The 25969-nt window shown below is 42.1% G+C and overlaps 1 protein-coding gene across 1 annotated transcript; it reads left to right on the top strand.

Annotated features, from left to right (window-relative positions):
- Positions 1–5466: 5466 nt before the first annotated feature.
- Positions 5467–21219, top strand: LOC147727717 (uncharacterized). Its single transcript, XM_086963168.1, has 5 exons — positions 5467–5527; positions 10067–10102; positions 16299–16736; positions 20198–20413; positions 20909–21219. The coding sequence occupies exons 3-5, from the start codon at positions 16299–16301 to the stop codon at positions 21191–21193; spliced, it is 939 nt and encodes a 312-aa protein (XP_086819294.1). The 5' UTR covers positions 5467–5527; positions 10067–10102; the 3' UTR covers positions 21194–21219.
- The last annotated feature ends 4750 nt before the right edge of the window (positions 21220–25969 follow it).

Here is a 25969-nt window from a genome sequence, read left to right as displayed (position 1 = left end):
ATAAACGCCACAACTTCGCCACAACTTTCAGCCTGTATATTACAAGAGTTCTATGTTTAAAAGTGAAACTTTGTATACTTTACAAGCTTTATATATTCCATTTTTAAGGGTAACTTCGAGCAAACAGTTGAACTTCAATTACACTAACGTTAAATAAAACAAAACAAAAAAAAAAACTTTGCTTTGTCAGTTCCGAGCTAACTCTTATGTGCGCTTAAGGGAGTTGGCCAGGGAAGTCTACTGGCGCGCCAATGTCGAAACTCCATTTGCATACACATTCAAACATTCACACTTCCAATTCGCGCACATCAGCTAGTGTGACTTTTCCTTGGGGCAAGGGAAGGACTGCGAGCCGGGTGTTAGCTCGAGAACAACAACAAACCCCCCCCCCCCAAAAAAAAAAAACTAACAGTAGAAACGTGATGTTTTTTCGCTAAACTTAAACAATCCCACTGAACGTAAATACGAACATTAGAAACGTGATTTTTTTTTCACAAAACTTATTTACTTTACATAACCAGGCCTAGTATTTCACAATTTTGCGGTACAGCGTAGTATGTAACATCGGCCTATTCTACTTCGACGCTTGTACAGACTAAAGATTTTCGATGTTGCCTTCAGTGAAAAATTTCCGATGTTGCCTTCTTTTGGATAACCACCATATTTCTTATACACACACATTAAGGGACGCATCCGCAGCAGCCTCACCTTCACTCACCCTCACCCTCACTCACCCTCAACCCCTCATGCTATATTTAAGGGTAATTTGGTGCAGACAGTTCAAGACGAATTACAGTAAGGGAGAAAATGTTGTCTGGAAACGTTATGTTTTTAGAACAAAACTCCTATGCTTTACATACCATGCCGTACACACAACGACAACAATCCCACCATTTACAATTACCCACAGACACATTCAAGGTCCGCATCCTCAGCAATGCTCACGATTTTTATAGTCAAAATAACAACACAACTTTGATGGCAAATAAATCAGCTCAGAACATTTCGCCACACCTATCGCTACATTTATGTATTGGCAAACAAAATTATCTACCATCTTTCTAATTCGCCCAATGTATTTTAACGTTGCCACACACACATTAATGGAGGCATGCTCACCCTCAATCACCCTCACCTTCAACCTCTCACCTACCCTCACCCTCACTCACCCTCAACCCCTCACCCTCACTAACTCTCAAACCCTCAATCACCCTTACCCTCACTCACCCTCAATACTTCACCTTCACTAACACTCAACCCCTCACTCACCCTCACTCTCACCCTCACTCACACTCAACACATCGGCCTCACCCTCACCCTCACTCACCTTCAATCCCTCATGCCATTTTTAAGGGTAACTTGGAGCTGACAGTTCAAGTCCAATTACAGTAATGGAGAAAATGGCGTCTGGAAAAGTGATGGTTTTTTAACAAAAGTCCTATAGTCACTCACCCTCAACGCCTCACCCAACACCTCACCTTCACTCAACATCAACATCTCACCATCCCTCACCCTCAACACCTCACCCTCAACCCCTCACCCTCAACCACTCACCCTCAACCATTCACCCTCAACTACTCATCCTCACTCACCCTCCCTCACCCTCAACCCCTCACCCACACCCTCAACACTTCACCCTAAACACCTCACTCACCCTCAACCCCTTCCCCTCCCCCTCACTCCCCCTCACCCTTACTCACCCTCAACACCTACCTCACTCACCCTCAACCCCTCACCCTCACTAACTCTCAAACCCTCAATCACCCTTACCCTCACTCACCCTCAATACTTCACCTTCACTAACACTCAACCCCTCACTCACCCTCACTCTCACCCTCACTCACACTCAACACATCAGCCTCACCCTCACCCTCACTCACCTTCAATCCCTCATGCCATTTTTAAGGGTAACTTGGAGCTGACACTTCAAGTCCAATTACAGTAATGGAGAAAATGGAGTCTGGAAACGTGATGGTTTTTTAACAAAAGTCCTATAGTCACTCACCCTCAACGCCTCACCCAACACCTCACTTTCACTCAACATCAACATCTCACCATCCCTCACCCTCAACACCTCGCCCTCAACCCCTCACCCTCAACCACTCACCCTCAACCATTCACCCTCAACTACTCATCCTCACTCACCCTCCCTCACCCTCAACCCCTCACCCACACCCTCAACACTTCACCCTAAACACCTCACTCACCCTCAACCCCTCCCCCTCACTCCCCCTCACCCTTACTCACCCTCAACACATACCTCACTCACCCTCAACCCCTCACCCTCACTAACTCTCAAACCCTCAATCACCCTTACCCTCACTCACCCTCAATACTTCACCTTCACTAACACTCAACCCCTCACTCACCCTCACTCTCACCCTCACTCACACTCAACACATCAGCCTCACCCTCACCCTCACTCACCTTCAATCCCTCATGCCATTTTTAAGGGTAACTTGGAGCTGACACTTCAAGTCCAATTACAGTAATGGAGAAAATGGAGTCTGGAAACGTGATGGTTTTTTAACAAAAGTCCTATAGTCACTCACCCTCAACGCCTCACCCAACACCTCACTTTCACTCAACATCAACATCTCACCATCCCTCACCCTCAACACCTCACCCTCAACCCCTCACCCTCAACCACTCACCCTCAACCATTCACCCTCAACTACTCATCCTCACTCACCCTCCCTCACCCTCAACCCCTCACCCACACCCTCAACACTTCACCCTAAACACTTCACTCACCCTCAACCCCTCCCCTCCCCCTCACTCCCCCTCACCCACCCTCAACACCCCACCATCACTAACCCTCAAACCCTCACCCTCACTAACTCTCAATTCCTCAATCACCCTTACCCTCACTCACCCTCAATATCTCACCCTCACTAACACTGAACACCTCACTCACCCTCACTCTTACCCTCACTCACACTCAACACCTCAGCCTCACCTTCACTCACCCTCACCCTCAACGTCTCATGCCATTTTTAAGGGTATCTTGGAGCAGACAGTTCTATTTGAATTACAGTAAGGTCGAAAATGGCGTCTGTAAACTTTATGTTTTTAAAAAAAAACTCCTATAGTCTACATACCATGCCGTACACAGACACCGACAACAATTCCACCATTTAAAATTACCCACAGCCACATTCAAGGGCCGCATCCTGAGCAATGCTCATTATTTTTATAGTAAAAATAATACAACTTTGATGTCAAATACATCAGCTCATAACATTTCGCCACACCTGTCACTCACCCTCACTCTCACCCTCACTCACACTCAACACCTCAGCCTCACCCTTACCCTCACTCACCTTCAATCCCTCATGCCATTTTTAAGGGTAACTTGGAGCTGACAGTGCAAGTCGAATTACAGTAAGGGAGAAAATGGCGTCTGGGCACGTGATGTTTTTTTAACAAAACTCCTATAGTCACTCACCCTCAACGCCTCACACAACACCTCACCTTCACTCACCATCAACATCTCACCCTCACTCACCCTCAACACCTCACCCTCAACCCCTCACCCCCAACCCTCACCCCCAACCCCTCACCTTCAACCCCTCACCCTCACTCACCCTCCCTCACCCTTAACCCCTCACCTACATCCTCAACACTTCACCCTAAACACCTCACTCACCCTCAACCCCTCCCCCTCACCCTCACTCACCCTCACCCTCACTCACCCTCAACACCTCACCATCACTAACCCTCAACCCCTCACCCTCACTAACTCTCAATCCCTCAATCACCCTTACCCTCACTCACACTCAATATCTCACCCACACTAACACTGAACCCCTCACTCACCCTCACTCTTACCCTCACTCACACTCAACACTTCAACCTCACCCTCACTCACCCTCACCCTCAACTCCTCATGCCATTTTTAAGCGTAACTTGGATCAGACAGTTACAGTCAAATTACAGTAAGGTCGAAAATGGCGTCTGTAAACGTTATGTTTTTTTACCAAAACTCCTATAGTCTACATACCATGCCGTACACACACACCAACATCATTCCTAGCATTTAAAATTACCCACAGACACATTCAAGGGCCGCATCCTCAGCAATGCTCACGAATTTCATATTAAAATTAACAACACAACTTTGATGGCAAATATTGTATCCAGCCTCTGACCCATTCAGCATCATACATCAGCTCATAACATTTCGCCACACCTGTCTCTACATTTATGTATTGGCAAACAAAATCATCGACCATCTTTCTCATTCTCCCACTGTATTTCTACGGTGACACTCACACATTAATGGAGGCATCTGCAGCAATGTTCTGTATTTTCATACTAAACATAAACGCCACAACTTTGAGCCTCTATATTACAAGACTTACATTAAGGGACGCACCCGCAGCGAAATTCTGTATTTACAACACGTACACACACAGCCAAAATTATCCTAGCATTTAAAACTACCCACAGACACATTTAAGGGCCACTTACGCAGCAATGTTCACGATTTTCATAATAAAACGAAGAACACAACTTTTATGGCAAATATTGCATCCGGCCTCTGACCCGTTCAGCACCACACCTGTCTTTACATTTCTTTTTTGCCAAACAAAATCATCGACCATCTTTCTCATTCACCCACTGTATTTTCACGTTGCCACACACACATTAATGGACGCATCCGCAGCAATTTTCAGTATTTTCATACTAAACATAAACGCCACAACTTTGAGCCAGTATATTATAAGAGTTGTATGTTTAAAAGTGAAACTTTGTATACTTTGGATGCTTTATATATGCCATTTTTAAGTGTAACTTCGAGCAGACAGTTGAAGTCCAATTACACTAACGTAAAAAAAGGCCCTTTGCTTTGTCAGTTCCAAGCAAAATCTTATGTGGTCTTAAGGGAGTTGCCCAGGGAAGTCTACTGGCGCGCCAATGTCGAAACTCCATCTGCATACACATTCAAACATTCACACTTCCAAGTCGCGCACATCAGCTAGTGTGACTTTTCCTTGGGGCAAGGGAAGGACTAAAAGCTTTGATCCTTTCTTAAACCAAAAAAAAAAAAAAGATTCTTGCATCGTTACCCCCTATTTAAGCAGAGGGACGGGTCACTTTAAGTCATACTCTCTTTTTACCTGCGAGGACAGAACTTCGACTTACAGAACGGCGCTGTACTTGCTGCTATCGACCAACAGCCACTGAAAAATTACGGCATTCAATCTTAGAACGTAAGTGCATGCAAGTTTTATTTCTATACATGTAAGGGACAGTATTGATACATTTACTTGTGTTTATTAGAACGGTTACTATATCAACATTGCACCTGTGTTAAATTATTCTGCGACATGTTTGTTTGCAAATCTACATTTTCTATGGTAATACTTAGCAAAGGACTACGTAATTTCTCAAACAGGTCATACCTTTGTTTAAACCAACCGATACATATTGTTTTTTTTTATCGTTATCTCTTGTAGGTTATTGGTACGCTTTCAACATTTGCTTGATAGGGGGAAAGAAACTGCGCACCAACATATATCATGTAAGTACAGCCAACTGTTCACTCTTCTACACAATTTTTACTTCCGTTCCTAACACTCCGACTCGCCACACAGAACATTCCTTCCAATAATTCAAGGCACAACATAAGTTTGACACACACCCATTCATTCTTATATTTAATGCAACACAGTAACTACTCCTAATTACAACATGACACACACACCTTCTTTTTACGTCTGTTACTATTACCTTTTCACGCACGGCTAATTGAGTGCAACCACAACAGAACACTCCTTACGATTTTTGTCACAGCTTCACAGCAATACAGTAAACAGGATGATCGGACTGAACAGTGAACAGAGCTGCAGCTTACACTACTCACACACACCTTGTCAGATTATCTTTCAATATTACACGCATCCCGCTTGCATTCTCAGATTAAATGTAACACAGTAACCAGTGCAAGTTACAAGATGACACATACGCACCCTTTTTTTACATCTATTAGTATTAACTTTTCACGCACACACTGTTAGGAACACATACTATATTACACGCACGCCGAATTGAGTGCGACCACATTAGAACACTCATTACGCTTTCATTGACAGCTTCATAGCAAGACAGTAAACTGGATGATCGGACTCAAGAGTGAACAGAGCTGCATCTTACACTAATCACACACAGCCTGTCACATTAGGCAAAACACTGACTGCCACCCTTATACAGCACGTGCGACTCCAACGCAATCTAAGATCATAGCACTTCGCCACTACAGCACCAAACTTTCAGGCACAACTTCAAATTGCACATTTATTTGCACGCAAACAGGCTACACTTCACAACATTCACCCGCAGCTTTACTGGCACACAGTAAGTAATCCAAGTTACTAGCTGACACACGAAAACAGCCGCTCGTACAACTACTAGTATTACCTTTCCACAAACACACATCCAATAACACATTAGCCAGGATTTGCGGCCTACAAAAATAAACACTTCACTTTACACTTACTACACTATTCCCAGGCACATTGTAACATTAGGGAGAATAGTACAGCCATAAACCGTTCGCAACACTTCGCCACACCACAACAAAATTTTCATACACACATTCCACGAACAAGGGCACTTTCACACACACCCTCTATTACATGGCTACTCACAATCTTTCTCTCAGGGGCCAAATTTACTGTTTACTTTGTGTCCAAGGACCGCATCGGTGGGGGCAGGGTCAGTGGTTAAGGGTCGGGGCTACAGCAACAACATAAAACTGGCCATGAGGTTAATCACAGGACCCTGCAGCCGAAGGCTTCGTCCACTGAGCCCTCCCGGCATACACATAATTTTCTCGCTCTCTTTCTCTCTTGGTCTCCCTCCCTCTCTATAGCACACTAATCACACACACCCTGTCACATTAGGCAAAACACTGCATCTTACACTAATCACACACAGCCTGTCACATTAGGCAAAACACTGACTGCCACCCTTATACAGCACGTGCAACTCCTACGCAATGTAACATCATAGCAGTTCGCCACTACAGCACCAAACTTTCAGTCAGAACTTCTAATTGCACATTAATTTGCACGTAAACAGGCAACACTTTACAACATTTACGCAGAATGCATTCATTCGCAGCTTTACTTGCACAGTTAGTAATCCAAGTTACAAGCTGACACAAGAAAACAGCCGCTCGTACAACTACTAGTATTACATTTTCACAAGCACACATCCAATAACACATTAGCCAGGATTAGCTGCCTACCCCAAAAAAAACTTGACCTTACACTTACTACACTATTCACAGGCACATTGGAACATTAGGGGGAATAGTACAGTCATAATCCGTTCGCAACACTTCGCCACACCACAACAAACTTTTCATACACACAATCCACGATCAAGGGGACTTTCGCCCACACCCTCTATTACATGGCTACTCACAATCTTTCTCGCAGGTGAAAAATTTACTGTTTACTTTGTGTCCAAGGTGGGGGCAGGGTTAGTGGTTAAGGGTCGGGGCGACAGCAATAACATAAAACTGACCATGAGGTGAATCACAGGACCCTGCAGCCGAAGGCTTCGTGCACTGAGCCCTCCCGGCATACACATAATTTTCTCGCTCTCTTTCTCTCGCGGTCTCCCTACATCTCTATAGCTCTCTCTCCCTCTCTATAGCTCCCCCTCCCTCTCTCCTGTCTTCCTCTGTCTCACTCTAACTGTGTTCCTCCCTCTGTCTCACTCCCCCTCTCTTCTTCCTCCTCTCTCCCTCCCTCTCCGTCTCCCTCCCTATCACCCTGCATCTCACTCCCTTTCTCTTCCTCTCCCTCCATTTCCTTCCTTCCTAACTTTCCCTTCCTCTCTGTCTTTGTACATAACTCTCCATTTGTCTCCCCTTTACTCCCTCTCTATCTTTCTACATTACTTGCACACTAACTGGGTACACTTTCAATATTACACGCACACCGCATTCATTTTCATATTCAATGCAATATAGTAAGTAATCTAAGTTACACGATGACACACACACACATTTTTCGGTACGTCTCGCACTATTAACTCTTCACGCACACACTCACTCCCTCTCCATCCCCAACAACAATTCCAGCTTTTAAAACTACCCACAGACACATTCAAGTCCCACATCCTCAGCAATTCTCAACTATTTTCCTAATACAAATAACGACACTACTTTAAGGGGGTCGTTATTTTTTGAAGCCTCACACACACTCACCCTCACTTACCCGCAATGCCTCACCCTCACTCACCCTCACCCTCACTCACACTCACCACCTCACCCTCACCCTCACTTACCCTCAACGCATCACCCTCAGTCACCCTTAACAGCTCACCCTCACTCTCACTCACCCTCAACGCCTCTCCCTTCCTCACCCTCACCCTCACTCACCCTCAACGCCTCACCCTCACCCGCACTCACCCTCATTCTCACTCACCTTCACTCACCCTCAACACCTCACCCTCACTCACCCTCAACGCCTCGCCCTCCCTCACCCTCCCTCACCCTCAGCCTCACTCACCCTTACTCACCCTCACCCACCCTCACGCTCATCCTCACTCACCCTCACTTACCCTCACTCGCCCTCCCTCACCCTCCCTCACCCTCAGCCTCACTCACCCTTACTCACCCTCACCCACCCTCACGCTCATCCTCACTCAGCCTCACTTACCCTCAGTCACCCTCAGTCACCCTCAGTCACCCTCACTCAACCCATCACCCTCACTCACACTCACTCAACCTCTCACTCAACACCTCACTATCACTCACCCTCAACACCTCACTCACCCTCAATTTCACTCACCCTCAATTTCACTCACCCTCACTCATCCTCAACACTTCCCCCACCCTCACTAGCCCTCAACACCTCACACACACACCCTCAACACTTCTCCCTCAACTCCTCACTCACCCTCACTCTCACTCAACACTTCAACACCTCAGCCTCAGCCTCACCCTCACCCTCACTCACCCTCACCCTCAACACCTCACTCACCCTCAACACCTCATTCTCACTCACCCACACTCACCCTCATCCTTACTCACCCTCAACTTCTCACCCTCACTCACCCTCAATCTCTAAGCCTAACCTACCTTCACTCACCCTCAACCCCTCACCCTCACTCACACTCACTCACACTCACCCTCACTCAACCTCATGCTCACTCACCCTCATGCTCACTCACCCTCAACACATCATCCTCACTCACCCTCACCATCACTCACCCTCAAACCGTCACCCTCACTCACCCTCACTCACCCTCAATACCACTCACCCTCACTCACCCTCAACCCCTCCCCCTCACTCACCCTCACCCTCAACACCTCACCTCACTAAAACTCAACACCTCACCCTCACACTCACACCCTCAACATTTCACCCTCACTCACCCTCAACCCCTCACCCACACTCACCCTCTCTCTCCCTCTCTAGCTCCCCCTCCCTCTCTCTTGCCTTCCTCTTTCTCACTCTAACTTTGTTAATCCCTCTGTCTCCCTCCCCCTCTCTCTCCCTCCCTCCATCCCCGTCTCCCTTCCTATCACTCTCCCTCTCACTCCCTTTCCCTTCCTCTCACTCCATTTTCCTTCCTTTCCCTCACTTTCCCTCCCTCTCCCTCACTCTCCATCTCCCTCACTCTCCCTCCCTTTTACTCCCTTGGCATTTCCCTCCCCTTCACTCCCTTTCTGTCTTTGTACATTACTTGCACACTAACTGGGTACACTTTCAATATTACACGCACACCGCATTCATTCTCAGATTCAATGCAACACATTAACCAGTCCAAGTTACAAGATAACACACACACACATTTTTTTACGTCTCTCAGTATTAACTTTTCACGCACTCACTCACTCTCTCTCTGTCCCCCTTTTCCTCCCACTCCCTCTCTCTCCCTCTATCATCTCACCCTGCCTGTGTGCCAGCCGTGGCGCATACACTCACAGCAGCACTAGAGCTCTTAACAGGTCTTTAAAAGACTATTTACATGCTAATGTGGCCTTTATGGGAAAAATTCGAAAAAATATATTCTAACCATTATGTTTTTTTTCTCCTTTCAGATTATTAAAACAACAACAAAAGAAACAGAAGTTAAGGTAAATACTACTTTGCCACTTAGTTTAAAATTTGTTAAAAGTTCATACCTTGCAGTCCCCAAAAATATTTGTTAGTTCACAAACCTTCTTAATTTACATTTGTTGATAACAACATTTCAGTATAACTTATAAGATGCAGAGATGCTTGAAAGCAAGTTACCATCAAGGGAATAGCAAATTTAATAGCAAATCACAAGGTAAGCAATGCTTACCAAATAGTGCTTTTGCTGTCTTGCACAATTTATGCAAGCCAGTAACTACTTGGAACTCTAATGATCTGCATTATATAATGGACCGTGGGGACGCTTTATATCTCCAAATGCATTCTATTAACAAAGAAACACTTATGCATCCAGATGACCTGCCAAGGTATATAGACCACAATCAAGAGATATATTCACTTTTGCTACGGAATGCTTACTACGGTGATGTCCTTAAACGTTTTGATAAAGCCTACCCAGATATTAGCACAGCATTAAATGTTACTATTAATAAGCACTGTGGTGTTCTACTTTGTATGAATGTTTATGTAATAGCTATTTTCAAACATATGCAATCATACTTTGTATTTGATTCACATAGTAGGGACCATGAAGGCATGCCTCATTCAAACGGAACATGTGTTACAATTGCATTTAATTCGTTTGAAGGGCTAATTCAATATGTTATGAAACTAGCATATAACTTTACACATCAGGCTGAGCAATGTGTCCAATTTGAATTAACACCAATAGATATAAAAGTCATTAAAAGGAAATCCTTTACAAAAGCACTTACTGTGCAAAAAAAAAATAGTCACCTACCGCAAGAAAGAAAAATTTGGGTACATACTACTGAATGTACTCCTAATCAGACGATAACATCAACATCTTCTGATGATTTACTGAATAAAAGTAAGGGAGGGAATAGCAATAGTAATCATTTAGCACAATTACCAGGTAATAGTAAAGCTATACAGGGAACAAATAAACAGTCTCGGAAAAGAAAAAGGGATTCAAGTACATGTCCAACTAAAGTTGTACAAAGAAAAAAAGTTAATACAGCTGAAGAAGACATTACCAACAGTCAACTAAGTGCTACTGATAATAACATACCCATATTCACGCAGGGCCAAAGACAGAAACGAGGTAAACAAATCCATACAATCATTCGCAAATTCCACCGGGAAATATTGCATGGGCCAGAGTACATTTGTACTCTTTGCAATCAACTGTGGCATAAACAAACGTTGCTAAATATACGCAGTGTTAGCCAATCCGAAATTTTCAACAAGTGTAACATTAGTAACAAGAAAACCAATTTTATTTGTAAGACTTGCTATTATTACATTCGCAAAAACAAAATACCACCATGTTCTATTGTAAATGGCATGGGCTTCCCAAATGTACCAGTTGAATTAGAATTATATGATTTAGAAGAAAGATTAGTTTCACCTAGGATACCATTCTTACAAATTCGGAGTCTGCCACGCGGTTTTCAAAAATCATTATCAGGTGCAGTAGTTAATGTACCTGCAGATGTTATGACAACTGTTACAATTTTACCAAGGCAAATTAATGACGCCATGACAATCCCAGTGAAATTAAAAAGGAAATTAATCTATAAATCATATACACATTATGAGAATATTAGACCAAATACAGTAATAAAGGCAGCTACATGGCTAGCTAAAAATAGTACAATGTTTAATGAATATGGTGTTACGATTAACCCTGACTGGGAGTATATACCTCCAGAAATAGAATCTCACAATGAGACTTCTGAGACAAACAATTCATCTGATAGTTCTGACAACATAGAAGCTGGGAATTTGGATACTATGTTAACAAATGAAACTATTACTAGTAATTCGCTGAATGTGTTAAGTTTCGCTCCAGCTGAACATAACACGCCAAGAGGTTTATATGAGGATAAAGATTCAGAGTTTTTGGCTTTCCCTACTATTTTTTGTGGTGAACGAAGGCCTAACAATAAGGAAAGACACATACCGGTACATTATAGTACTATTTGCCAAGCAGAGTTAAGGAGTTATGATAGAAGAGTCGCTAAATCTATTACTAATGTCTTTTTTAAACTGAAGAAATTACATATCAAGCAGATCCATGGTAAAATCAACATTTCCATCAGAAAACATTTTACAGATGGAAATAAAATAACTGCTAAAGACATTAAATGTAATATTGCCAATGTTTTACAGTTTAATGAGGGGTACAAAGTATTAAAAACTATACGCAGTTCACCTCCATATTGGGAAGGTTGCAAAAAAGATATTTTTGCAATGATAAGGCAACTTGGCATACCCACTTTCTTTTTGACTTTATCTGCTGCTGAAACAAAATGGCACCATTTAATAAATATACTATTGAGAGTTAGAAACTTAAAGGAATGTACAGAGGAAGAATTCTTAAACATGTCTTGGGAAACTAAAAGTAAATTAATACAAGAAGATCCAATAACATGTGCAAGACAGTTTGACTATCAAGTTAGGAAATTCTTTAATTGTGTTTTGCTGAATGGCACTAATCCAATTGGGGAAATAGTAGACTACTTTTACAGAGTCGAATTCCAACAAAGAGGTTCTCCACATATACATGCATTACTCTGGGTAAACAAAGCACCATTGTATGGTGTTTCACCAGTGGAAGAAGTCAATAGCTTTATTGACAAATATATCACTTGTCATAAGTCTGAGAACCCTGTTTTACAACCGTTAATAAATCTACAAAGGCATGGTCACACCAAAAATTGCAGACGTAAACAGCAACGGACATGCAAATATCAATATCCAAAATATCCAATGTCAAGAACGCTCATATTAGAGCCATTAACACTTGAGGAGACAAATAAGCAATGGCAAGATAATATGAAAATAATACATGAAGCTATGAATAATACTACTTTTAATACACTTTCTTTTGAGGAATTTTTAGACTTCATTAAAATGGATGATAAAGAATATATTACTTCTATACAAACTAGCTTACAAAAAACAACTATTTTTTTAAAAAGAACACCAGGCGAATGCTTCATCAATAACTACAATAGTACTCTTTTAGAAGCTTGGCGAGCAAACATAGACTTGCAGTTTATACTAGACCCTTATGCTTGTGCAGTCTATATTATCTCATATATCAGTAAATCGCAAAGAGGAATTAGCAAACTTCTAGCGCAAGCTGCTAAAGAGGTAACAAGCAATAGTAATATCAAAGATCAACTTAAACACATAGGAAACAAATTCCTCAACTGCACAGAAATTAGTGCTCAAGAAGCAGCATATCTAATTCTTCAAATACCATTACGGAAAAGCTCACGATCATTTGTATTTATTAATACTAGCCGTCCAGAGAAAAGAACTTATTTAATGCGTGATATCGAAACTATTAATAACTTGCCCGAACATTCAACTGACATTCAATGTGAAAATATTATTATTAAGTACTGCAAACGGCCACAATCATTAGAGATGTGCACGTTAGCAGACTATGCGGCTAATTTCAACTATGTGAAGAAAAAAACACATGGGAAAGAAATAAATGATTGCGAAGATTTACTTGCAGAACAAAACTTTTACAGCTCAGATGAGGAAGAATTAGAAATAGAATGTAGTGACGGAAATAAACAACAACAGAAACAGAATTATGATTATGCTTTAAATAAGCGCAGACAAGGGAAAATAATACGCTTTTGCAGATTTAGCAAAAATAATGAACCAGAAGAGTATTATAGAGAAATATTAATGTTGCACTATCCATGGAGGGAAGAAGAAAAAATACTAATCAACAAGGAAACTTACTATGATAGGTATCTGGAAGTTAAAACATTTGTTGACACACAACTAAAAATCTATAACAAACAGCATGGCGAAGTTACAAACATTATTCATGAACAGTGTCATGAAAATGTAATTTCACCTCCTCTATCACCAACTGTTAATATACAGACAGAAGACCAAAATCCAGAACATAATAATAGATATGATTTGGCTCTAGATTTAGGAATTAGAACTACAACTGAAGAACAAAGCTCAACTAACGTTATTTTACCCAATGAAAAATACCAACAACTTATGCAAAACTTAACGGAAGAACAACTTAAATTTGTTTACCATCACTTGCATTGGTTTAAAACTACAAGCACTCCATGCTATACTTTTTGCACTGGAGGGGCTGGTGTTGGGAAAAGTTTTGTAATATCTGCACTATATCAAACTTTACTACGCTACTATAACACTAAGGCCGGTGAAAATCCTGATAATGTTTATATCTTACTTACTGCTCCAACAGGAAAGGCTGCCCATAATATTAATGGCAAAACACTGCATAGCACTTTCAAAATACCTGTGTCGCAAAGTTTGACTTATAAACAACTGAGTCATGAACATAGAACTGCTCTACAAATGGAAATGATGCATGTTAGAGTTGTTATTATTGATGAAATTTCAATGGTAGGACACAATATGTTGAATTTTATACATAACAGGCTTCAAGAAATTAAATCATCTAATGAACCATTTGGAGGAATTTCTATTTTAGCCATTGGTGACTTTTACCAATTAAAACCTGTATTTGACAGATACATTTTTCAGGATTCTACACAAATGTATGGTCCTTTAAGTGCTAACTTATGGAAAGAACATTTTAAAATTTTTGAATTAACAAAAATTATGCGCCAAAAAGAAGATCTACAATTTGCTCAATTACTAAACCGATTGAGAGAAGGCAAGCATACTGAAGAAGATATTTCACAAATTAAGCAAAGGGAAATACAACCTGATGAGAGTTTATTAGAAACAATTCCATATATCATGTCAACTAATCTAGAAGTTAATGAAATTAACCAAAAGGTTTTAGAACAACATTGCAAAGATTATCCAGTCTACATAACAGTAGCAAGCGATACCGTCAGTTCTGATTTGTCTGAAAATGTGAAAAAAACGATTCTTAAGCAACTGCCCAAAGATCCACAGAAAACAATGGGCCTTTCACATACATTACACATTGCCTTACAACTTCGTTATGATTTAAGTTGCAATGTGGATGTCAATGATGGTTTAACAAATGGCGCAACTGGTGTTGTACAATTAGTTGAATTGATTAACAATACACCTATTATTGTTTGGTTGTTATTTGACAATCCCACTATAGGACAAACAACCAGACAACAATATAAACACTTATTTCATTCACAAATACAAAATACATGGACACCAATACATGCTATAGCTAGACATTTCCAATACACTAAAAAATTTATTACCATTATACGGAAGCAATTTCCTTTACGCCAAGCATCAGCACGCACTATACATCGCACACAAGGTGCAACTCTCGAACCACTTTATATACACTTTAATAACAGCAAGATTCATCATTTGCATTATGTTGCTATTAGCAGGGCAAAATCAATACAAAATGTATATGTACACAATTTTGATGAACGTAAAATTTTAGTACATCCACAAGTTAATGAGGAAATGCACAGATTAAGGACAGAAATGCCACTTGAAATACATATCCCACAGTTACATACATACAGTGCACATTTCAATATCATTGCACACAATATAAGATCACTACAGAAAAATGTTTCATCTATGGTAGCGGATAGGAATATATTACAAGCAGACATTATTTGCTTAACTGAGATCAACACTACAAGAAATGCTACAGCTAATGATTTCACGATAGAACAATACCATCACATTATATTTGATAAATTTCATACATACAACACAAACCATGGAATGATTATGTACTACAAAAAAGATTTATTTATATTGCCTATTTATGAGACACTTGAAGGGATAGACATTTTACATTTTACTCTACAGATTGATAACACAGATTACCTTATTATTATTTTATACAAACCACCCCTAAAAAGTATAACTTCTCTTTTTGATTTCATCACAAATATTACGGATTTTTACCCCACACACAAATTGATTATTATAGGGGATTTCAATGTGGATTTATCTCAACAAAATGCAAACAGCAAGCAATTACTTGGATTCTTTGAAACAAAATTACAATGTCAACAACTCATTAACAGTTACACAACTAACTACCAATCCATTTTAGATCATATATATACAAATGACCAACTACACAACTATGGTACTTTAGAATGCTATTACAGTGATCATAAAGCAATATGGGTTTGTATTTAACATGTTATATCACATTTTCTATTTCAGATGATGTCTATTGAAGAAATAATGAACATTAATACCGATGACAACAAACCATACCAGAAACCAATAAGAGTTAATGTCATCAACTGCTCAGGGAAAACTACGTACAAAAATGCTAAACAAGAGCAGAACATTTTATTCCATTTGGCTTTAGCAGATAAAACTGGAACAATAAAATGTACTTGTTACCAAGAAAATTTATATGAGCAAACGAAAAATAACTGTGGACTACTGATACGAAACTTTATTATCAAAAACAAAACAATTTTAATTACAAAGCAAACTAAAGTAACCAAATTTCCCGCAATGACAATCGAGGAGGGCCTGATCCAACAAGCAAACAACATTTTGCATCCGCCTGCACCATCGGCTTCTCCCATCAAGGAAATAAAACGGGCAAGTCTAAAAAGTCTGATGACCGTGTCAGGGACAATAATTGCCGTAAGTATGAACACAAACATGTCATCATGTCAACTAAAAAAAACCATTGTCTCGCATTTGAAAAGTTGGACTTATTAGTATTGTAAATGACATATCTTATGTATTTTTTACTTTTTAAAATTGCAAGTCTAAATAGTCTTATGACTGTTTCAGGGACAATATGTGCCAGAAGTATGAACGCAAACATGTCATCATGTCTACTAAAAAAATGCATAGTTGGCTTACACACAAATTACACATTTAGGGGCCCGATGTAGGTAGCCCTTTACCGATCCCAATCGGCCGAAAATACCGATTTTCGGCCGTTTCCGATCGGTAAAGGGCTATTGAGATGTAGGGGCACATTTTCGGTAACTTTAGCGAATCTGTATCATTACCGAATCGGTAAATTTACAGATTCGGTAATATGTACCGAATCGGTAAAATCATTACCGATTCGGTAATATTTACCGATTCAATAAAATTACCGAAAATGCAATGTAGGTAGGCAATGTACCTTCTGCACATGGCTTACAGAATTGGTATTTTACCATGGAATACAAATCCATGGTAAAATACCGATTTCGGTGTGCATACACACCTATGTCATGTGACAGGCAGACCTGCCCTTAGGGCAGGTATGCTTGCCACATGGCACCTGTGCCTTTTTTGGGGGTGCCAGAGGGTGTCAAAGTGACACCCCCTGCACCCTTCTGAATTCTTTAATTACCGATTCGGTAAATACCGAATCGGTAATGCCTAATCATTCCTATGGGCTTCAAAGCCCATAGGAATGAATGGGCATTACAGATTCGGTATTTACCGATTCGGTAATTAAAGAATTGTTAAGGATTCGGTAACGAATCCAGATGTTGGGACCTACATACCATTTACCGATTTTTAAATACAGAATCGGTAGGATTCGGTATTTCAAAATAGGTAAATGGGATTTACCTACATCGGGCCCTTAGTAACTTCACTAACAAGCTCAAAAAAGGTTGCATTATACACTCTTTCACACTATGTAGAAAGTAAGAGTTTTGGGAAATATAATAGGCCAGTGCTTTGGGGTATACTACAAATTCAAGTACTCTCCACAAAGCCTTTTTTACAAAAAATAATGCAATATGGTAGAAAGGATGTTCATTTGGGTCGTGAAATATAATACATTATATTGCCATTCATACAACGCACTAGTACTATGTGTTTTTACTGTCACTATTTTATAGAATGGTTCTTTTTGGGTTTACCAAAAGGACGCAAAGACTGTCTTTACATCAATGCCTCACCCTCAGTCACCCTCACTCACCCTCAACACCCCACCCTCACTCTCCCTCAACACCTCACCCTCAACAATTCACCCTTAATGCCTCACTCACCCTCAATCTCACTCACCCTCAATCACCCTCAACACCTCCCCCTCACTCACCCTCAATCACCCTCACTAGCCCTCAACACCTCCCACTCAAAAACTCTACCCTTCTCCCTCAACTCCTCACTCACCCTCACTCTCACTCAACACCTCAACACCTCAGCCTCACCCTCAACATCAATCACTCACCCTCACTCACCCTCATCCTTACTCACCCTCAACTTCTCACCCTCACTCACCCTCAACACCTCACCCTCACTCACCATCAACACCTCACCCTCAACAATTCACCCTTAATGCCTCACTCAGCCTCAATCTCACTCACCCTCAATCACCCTCAACACCTCCCACTCACTCACCCTCACTCACCCTCACTAGCCCTCAACACCTCCCCCTCAAAAAGTCAACACTTCTCCCTCAACTCCTCAGTCACCCTCACTCTCACTCAACACCTCAACACCTCAGCCTCACCCTCAACCCCTCACCCTCACTCAATCAATCTCCCTCACTCACCCACACTCACACTCATCCTTACTCACCCTCAACTTCTCACCCTCAATCTCTCACCCTCAACACTCCCTCACTCTCACTCACCCTCAACCCCTCACCCTAACTCAGCCTCACTCACACTCACCCTCACGTAACACCTCATCCTCACTCACCCTCACTCACCCTCAACCCCACCCTCACTCACCCTAACCCTCACTCACCCTCAACACCTCACCATCAATCACTCACCCTCACCCTCACCCTCACTCATGTCATCATGTCTACTAAAAAAATGCATAGTTGGCTTACACACACAGTACACCTTTAGTAACTTCATTAACAATTTGAAAAAAAAAACGCATTATACACTCTTTCACTCTATGTAGAAAGTACGCGTTTTGAAAACTATAATATGCCAGCGCTTTGCTGTATACTACAAATACAAGTACTCTCTACAAAGCCATTTTTTGCAATAAATATTGCTATCATTTAGGAAGGATGTTCATTTGGGTCGCTAAATATAATACATTATATGGCCATTCATACAACGCACTAGTAATATGTGTTTTTACAGTCACTATTTTATACAATGCTTACTTTTTGTTTAGGAAGAGAACGCAAACACTGTGTTTACCTCAATGCCTCACCCTTAGTCACCCTCACTCATCCTCAAAACGTCACCCTGACTCACCCTCAACACCTCACCCTCAACACTTCACCCTCAACGCCTCACTCACCCTCAATCTCACTCACCCTCAATCACACTAAACTCCTCACCCTCACTAGCCATCAACACCTCCCCCTCAAAAACTTAACCCTTCTCCCTCAACTCCTCAGTCAACCTCACTCTCACTCAACACCTCAGCCTCACCCTCACCCTCACTCACCCTCAACACCTCACCCTCACTCAATCACTCACCCTCACCCACACTCACCCTCATCCTTACTCACCCTCAACTTCTCAACATCAATCACCCTCAATCTCTCACCCTCAACACTCACTCACTCTCACCCTCAACTCCTCACCCTAAATGACCCTCACTCAGCCTCACTCACACTCACCCTCATCCTTACTCACCCTCAACTTCTCACCCTCACTCACCTTCAATCTCTCACCCTCACCCTCTCACCCTCACTCACCCTCACCCTCACTCACCCTCACTTACATTCACCCTCACCCTCACGTAACACCTCATCCTCACTCATCCTCACTCCCCATCAACTCCTCACTCTCACTCACTCACAATCAACACCTCACACTCAATAACTCACCCTCACCCTCACTCATGTCATCATGTCTACTTAAAAAATGCATAGTTGACTTACACACACATTACACCTTTAGTAACTTCAATAACTAACTCAAAAAAATTAGAATTATACACTCTTCACACATAGTAGCAAGTACGAGTTTTGAAAACTATAAGATGGCAGTGCTTTGGTGTATACTACAAACACAAGTACTCTACAAAGCCATTTTTTGCAATAAACAATTCAATCTTTTAGAAAGGATGTTCATTTGGGTCGTTAAATATGATACATTATATTGCCTTTCATACAATGCACTAGTAATATGTGTTTTTACAGTCACTATTTAATAGAATGCTTTCTTTTTGTGTAGGAAGAGGACGCAAAGACTGTGTTTATTAATGGGCAAGATACCCAACTCAAATCGATTACAATAAAAGATGCAACTGATGATATAAAAGTGACACTGTGGAGAGAAGCGTCACTATTTAAAATACATCTTGGCAAATATGTTACCCTGACTCACGTCACTGTACATGAATTCAATTGCCAAAAAATATTGAATACAACGCGCCATAGCAAAATGGAGGTAAGCACAACAAACAAAACCTTTTGCAATTATCTCTTTCAGCCACTCTTGGACTTTCACCCAGTCTTGCCCTTTCACCCACTCTGCCCCTTGCACCCACTCTGGACCTTTTACCCACTCGGGAGATTTCACCCACTTGGGACCTTTCACCCACTCGGGAGCTTTCACCCACTCGGGACCTTTCACCCACTCGGGACCTTTCAACAACTCTGGCCCTTTCACACACTCTAGGCCTATCACCCACTCTAGACTTATCACCCACTCTAGACTTATCACCCACTCTAGACTTATCACCCACTCTAGACCTATCACCCACTCTCGACCTATCACCCACTCAAACCCTATCAACAACTGGGACCCTTTCACCTACTCAGTCCATTTCACCCAATGTGTCCCTTTCAACCACTCTGTCCCTTTCACCCACTATAGGCCTTACACAAAACATAAAGTATACAAATTTAAAAACTAATTGTTGCTTTTGTTTTCTATCAACAGGTAACAGCCCCACCAGAGGAAAAGATGGACATTCAAATTTATGGTGTTGAAAGCTCTACAGAGCAAAATAGTATTATCACAATAAAAGTGACAAACACAGACGAATATCAATCTATGCCCATCGAAAACGAGATCTTAATTAAATGGTTTATGTTAGATGACGAAGTTGACAACATCGGAGATGCCCTTGTCCATTTTTTGCCACAAACTTTTGAAGTTGTCTTTTGTAATGGCCAAATCATAAAGATTCTGAAAGAAAAAGACGATGAAATATGTTCTGACTAAATTTTGCATGTTGCCAGGATATCTTATTTTTGTACAAAGTTAAACAATAAATATTTGTGGTTTTTTTTCAAAAATAAAAAAGTGTGGAATACAAATTTTACAACTTCTATGGTAATTTTTTCAATACAAAAGGCTAATTATAACTAATACACACAATTTATACAACATAGTCACACCCACATACAACATTCAGCCAATCCATTTGACATTACAAAAACATATACAAAATACACATACTTTGTAGCTTGCACGCACTACAGTAGTATGTATGAATGAGACTGTTGTTGTGCTAAATACGCCTGTGCTGGTGCAGAGTTATGCTGTGTTGTTGCTCAATGTTACTGTGGGGGGCCGAATGATAAGGTGGTATTGCTGCGTGTTGCATTGGTGGACATCACAAATTAGGTTGTTGGGAGAACTGCAACTGTTGTTGGGATGAGTTATGCTGTGGTGGTAATAGTTGAACACTAACACAGCACAACTCATCATCAACACATCACAACAACAGCATTAGGAAGCACCACACTAACATCACTCATCAACACACCAACATCACTCTACACCACCACAACAGCATCATTCTACAACAACAACATACAAAAACACAAACACACTTTACATTAAAATAACAAGTCACACATGCAAAACACTCACTTTTGCCAATCACACCCTCACTCACACTCACTCACCCTCAACTCATCACCCACCCTCAATTATACTCACTCACCCTCAACACCTCACCCTCACTCTCCCTCAACACCTCACCCTCACTCACCCAACACATCACCATCACCCTCACCCACCTTCACTCACCATCAACACCTCACCCTCACTCACCCTCAACACCGCACCCTCAAACCCTCAATCACCCTCACTCTCAACACCTCTCCCTCACTCACCCTCAACGCCTCACCCTCACTCACCCTCAGCCCCTCACTCACCTTCAGCCCCTCAACCTCACCACCTCACCCTCAATCACCGTCATCCTCACTCACACTCAACACTTCATCCTCACTCACCCTCAACACATCTGCCTCAATTACCCTCAACCACACTTACCCTCAACACACTATCACACTAAAACAACACACAAACACTTACCACCACTGCACCACTTCACTCACCCTCAACACCTCACCCTTAAAATCTCACTCACACTCACTCTCACTCATCCTCAATAACACACAACACCTCAACCACACTCAGCCTCAACTCCTCAATAACACTCAGCCCCTCACCCTCACTCACCCTCAACACCTCACCCTCAATCACACTCAACACCTCACCCTCACTCACCCTCACTCATCCTCACTCACCCTCACTCATCCTCAACATACTATCACACTAAAACAACACACAAACACTTACAACCACAGTAACACTTCACTCACACTCAACACCTCACCCTTAACCCCTCACTCACCCTTACTCTTAACCATCCTCAATCACCCTCAACACATCACCCTCAACGCCTCACCAACACTCACCCTCAGCCCCTCACCCTCAGCTTCAACACGTCACCCTCACTCACCCTCAACACCTCACCCTCACTCACCCTCAACAACTCATCATCAACACATCACTCACCCTCACTCTCACTCATCCTCAATACTCTCAACACCTCACCCTCAATACCTCACTCACCCTCAGTCCCTCACCCTCAACTCCTCACCCTCAACACCTCACCCACACTCATCCTCACTCACCCTCAACAACTCACCATCAACACCTCACCCTCATACTCACTCACCCTCAACACCTCACCCTCATTCACCCTCACTCACCGTCAACACACTATCACACTACAACAACAAACAAATACTTACCACCACAGCAACACTTCACTCACCCTCAACACCTCACCCTTAACTCCTCACTCACCCTCAATCTCACTCATCATCAATCACCCTCAACACCTCACCCTCAACACCTCACTCTCATACTCACTCACCCTCACTCACCCTCAAAACATCACCCTCATTCACCCTCACTCACCGTCAACACACTATCACACTACAACTACAAACAAACACTTACCACCACAGCAACACTTAACTCACCCTAAACACCTCACTCTTAACTCCTCACTCACACTCACTCTCACTCATCCTCAATCACCCTCAACACCTCACCCTCACTCACCCTCAACGCCTCACCCACACTCACCCTCACACCCTCACCCTCAGCACCTCACTCTCACTCACCCTCAACGCCTCACCCTCAACGCCTCACCCACACTCACCCTCAGCTCCTCACCCTCAGCCTCAACACCTCACCCTCACTCACCCTCAACGCCTCACCCTCAGTCAACCTCAACACATCACTCACCCTCACTCTCACTCATCCTCAATCACACTCAACACCTCACCCTCAACACCTCACTCACCCTCAGCCCCTCACCCTCACTCACCCTCAACTCCTCACTCATCCTCACTCACCCTCAATACCTCCCCCTCATTCTCACTCACTCTCACCCTCACTCACCCTCATACTCACTCACCCTCAACACACTATCACACTACAACCACACACAAACACTTACCACCACAACACCACTTCAATCACGCTCAACACCTCCCCCTCAACCCCTTACTTACCCTCACTCTCACTCATCCTCAATCACCCTCAACACCTCACCCTCACTCACCCTCAACGCCTCACTCACCCTCATAGCCTCACCCACCCTCAATGCCTCACACTGACTCACCCTCAATCTCACTCACCCTCAACGCCTCACCCTCACTCACCCTCAACACCTCACCCTCACTCACCCTCAACACACTATCACACTACAACCACACAAAAAAACAATTACCACCACAGCACCACTCATCACCACTGCAGCAAACAAAGGTCATACAATAAAAACATGTACGCTTTTAACAGTCACACACACAACAACAGCTATCAATGCCCACTTTCACCAGGCATACACACACAACAGTCATCAGTACTGCAGTACTATGTCTAAATGAGACTGTTGGTGTGCAAAATACGGATGTGGAAGTGCAGAGTGATGCAGTGTTGTTGCTCAATGGTACTGTGGGGCTGCAGAAAGATAAAGTGGTATTGCTGCATGTTGCATTCGTGGACATCAGTGATGCCATTGTTGGGAGAAGTGCAACTGTTGTGGTGCTGAGTTATGCTGTGGTGTTAATTATTAAACACCAACACAGCACCACTCATCACTAGCACAGAACAACACATCACAACTACAGCATTACTAAGCACCACACACTCACATGCCCACACGCTCACACACCCCCACCCTCACACACATCCACACTCACACACTCTCACACATCCTCGCACACCCACTCACATTCTCAATAAGCCTCATAGCCTCATGCTCGCCAACAATCACTCACCCTCACCCTCACAACGTCACCCTCACACCATCATCCCCTCACCCTCAACACCTCACCCTCACTCACCATTAACACACTATCACACTACAACCACACACAAACACTTACCACTACAGCACCACTCATTACCACTACAGCATTACTCAGCAGACAAACGACATACAATCCAAACATGTGCGCTTTTAACAGGCACACACACTAATAGCTAGCAATGGACACTTTCACAAGGCGTACACACACAACAGTCATCAGTGCATCCTTTCACCATGCATACACCCACACAAACAGCCATCAATCCACGCTTTCAACAGTCACACACACCACCAGCCCGAAGTGCACGCTTTAGAACAACTTTTTGTACGTTGCACACACAATTACAGCTATAAAAGCATGCTTTGGTGCTGTACAGTACTGCAGTTCTATGTCTAAATGAGACTGGGGTGGTTCTAAATACAGCTCTAGTGGCAAAGAGTGATGATCTCATGTTGCTCAATTGTAGTGTGGGGGTGCCAAATGTTAATAATGTGCTATTGCTGCCGAAATGGACATAAGGGATGCCGTGCAAGAGAAAATTACTACACACAAGGCAAGTGCGACCGAAAAACACGTACGGCAAAACGGAACTCAATCCATGCCAAAGAATAAAACTAAATAGCAGCCATTGATAAAATACTAAACACACTCTAATGAGAGGAGCCAGACAGAAAATACGTGCGAGCAAAGCAAGACCGAAAACAATAATTACATTAACAGCAATAAAAGGAAATGCATAAACAAAAGTATAAGAACTCACAAAGGCACTCTTTCATAATATGAAAATAAAATTGTCATTACCTGTCGATCGTAGCAGCTCATTCCCTGAAATGTAGAAAATATAAAAAAAACACACAAAAAAGAGAACATACACAGTGCATACATAATACTTTTAACTACAACAAGCAACAAACAAAATAAATGATTAGCGGCGAAACAAGTCACATACGGGTACAAATGACACAAGAAAAAGCTAAGTCAGAGGAAAAATAAACATCACAGTGCCACCTCAGGCGAAACGAAACTACTGAAACTACATACCAGGAAGACACTAGCAAAGATTACTCAATGCATCCCGAACAATCAACTTAAACACGAGCCAACATTCGCATAAAGATCAAAAAAAATTCAAAACACAAGGAAAGTCAGCGCGAAATAACAACGGACGCAATTTCAAAGACATAACACATACAAAAATAAACATTGCTTTATGTAACATTTCGAAAGAAACCCATTTTTCAAACATATATCTTTTAGAACAGTACTAAAGGATATTGTAACTCAAAAATCGATAATACACAAGGCGCAATACAAATAAAACACTCATACATCCTAATAAAACATTATTAATAATACGTATATACACACAAGTATT

Source organism: Lissotriton vulgaris, chromosome 3_1, assembly GCF_964263255.1.
Source record: "Lissotriton vulgaris chromosome 3_1, aLisVul1.2, whole genome shotgun sequence".
NCBI classification, from domain to species: Eukaryota; Metazoa; Chordata; class Amphibia; order Caudata; family Salamandridae; genus Lissotriton; species Lissotriton vulgaris.
The sequence above is the reverse complement of the archived record's forward strand: the minus strand, read 5'-3'. Positions and strand labels throughout refer to the sequence as shown.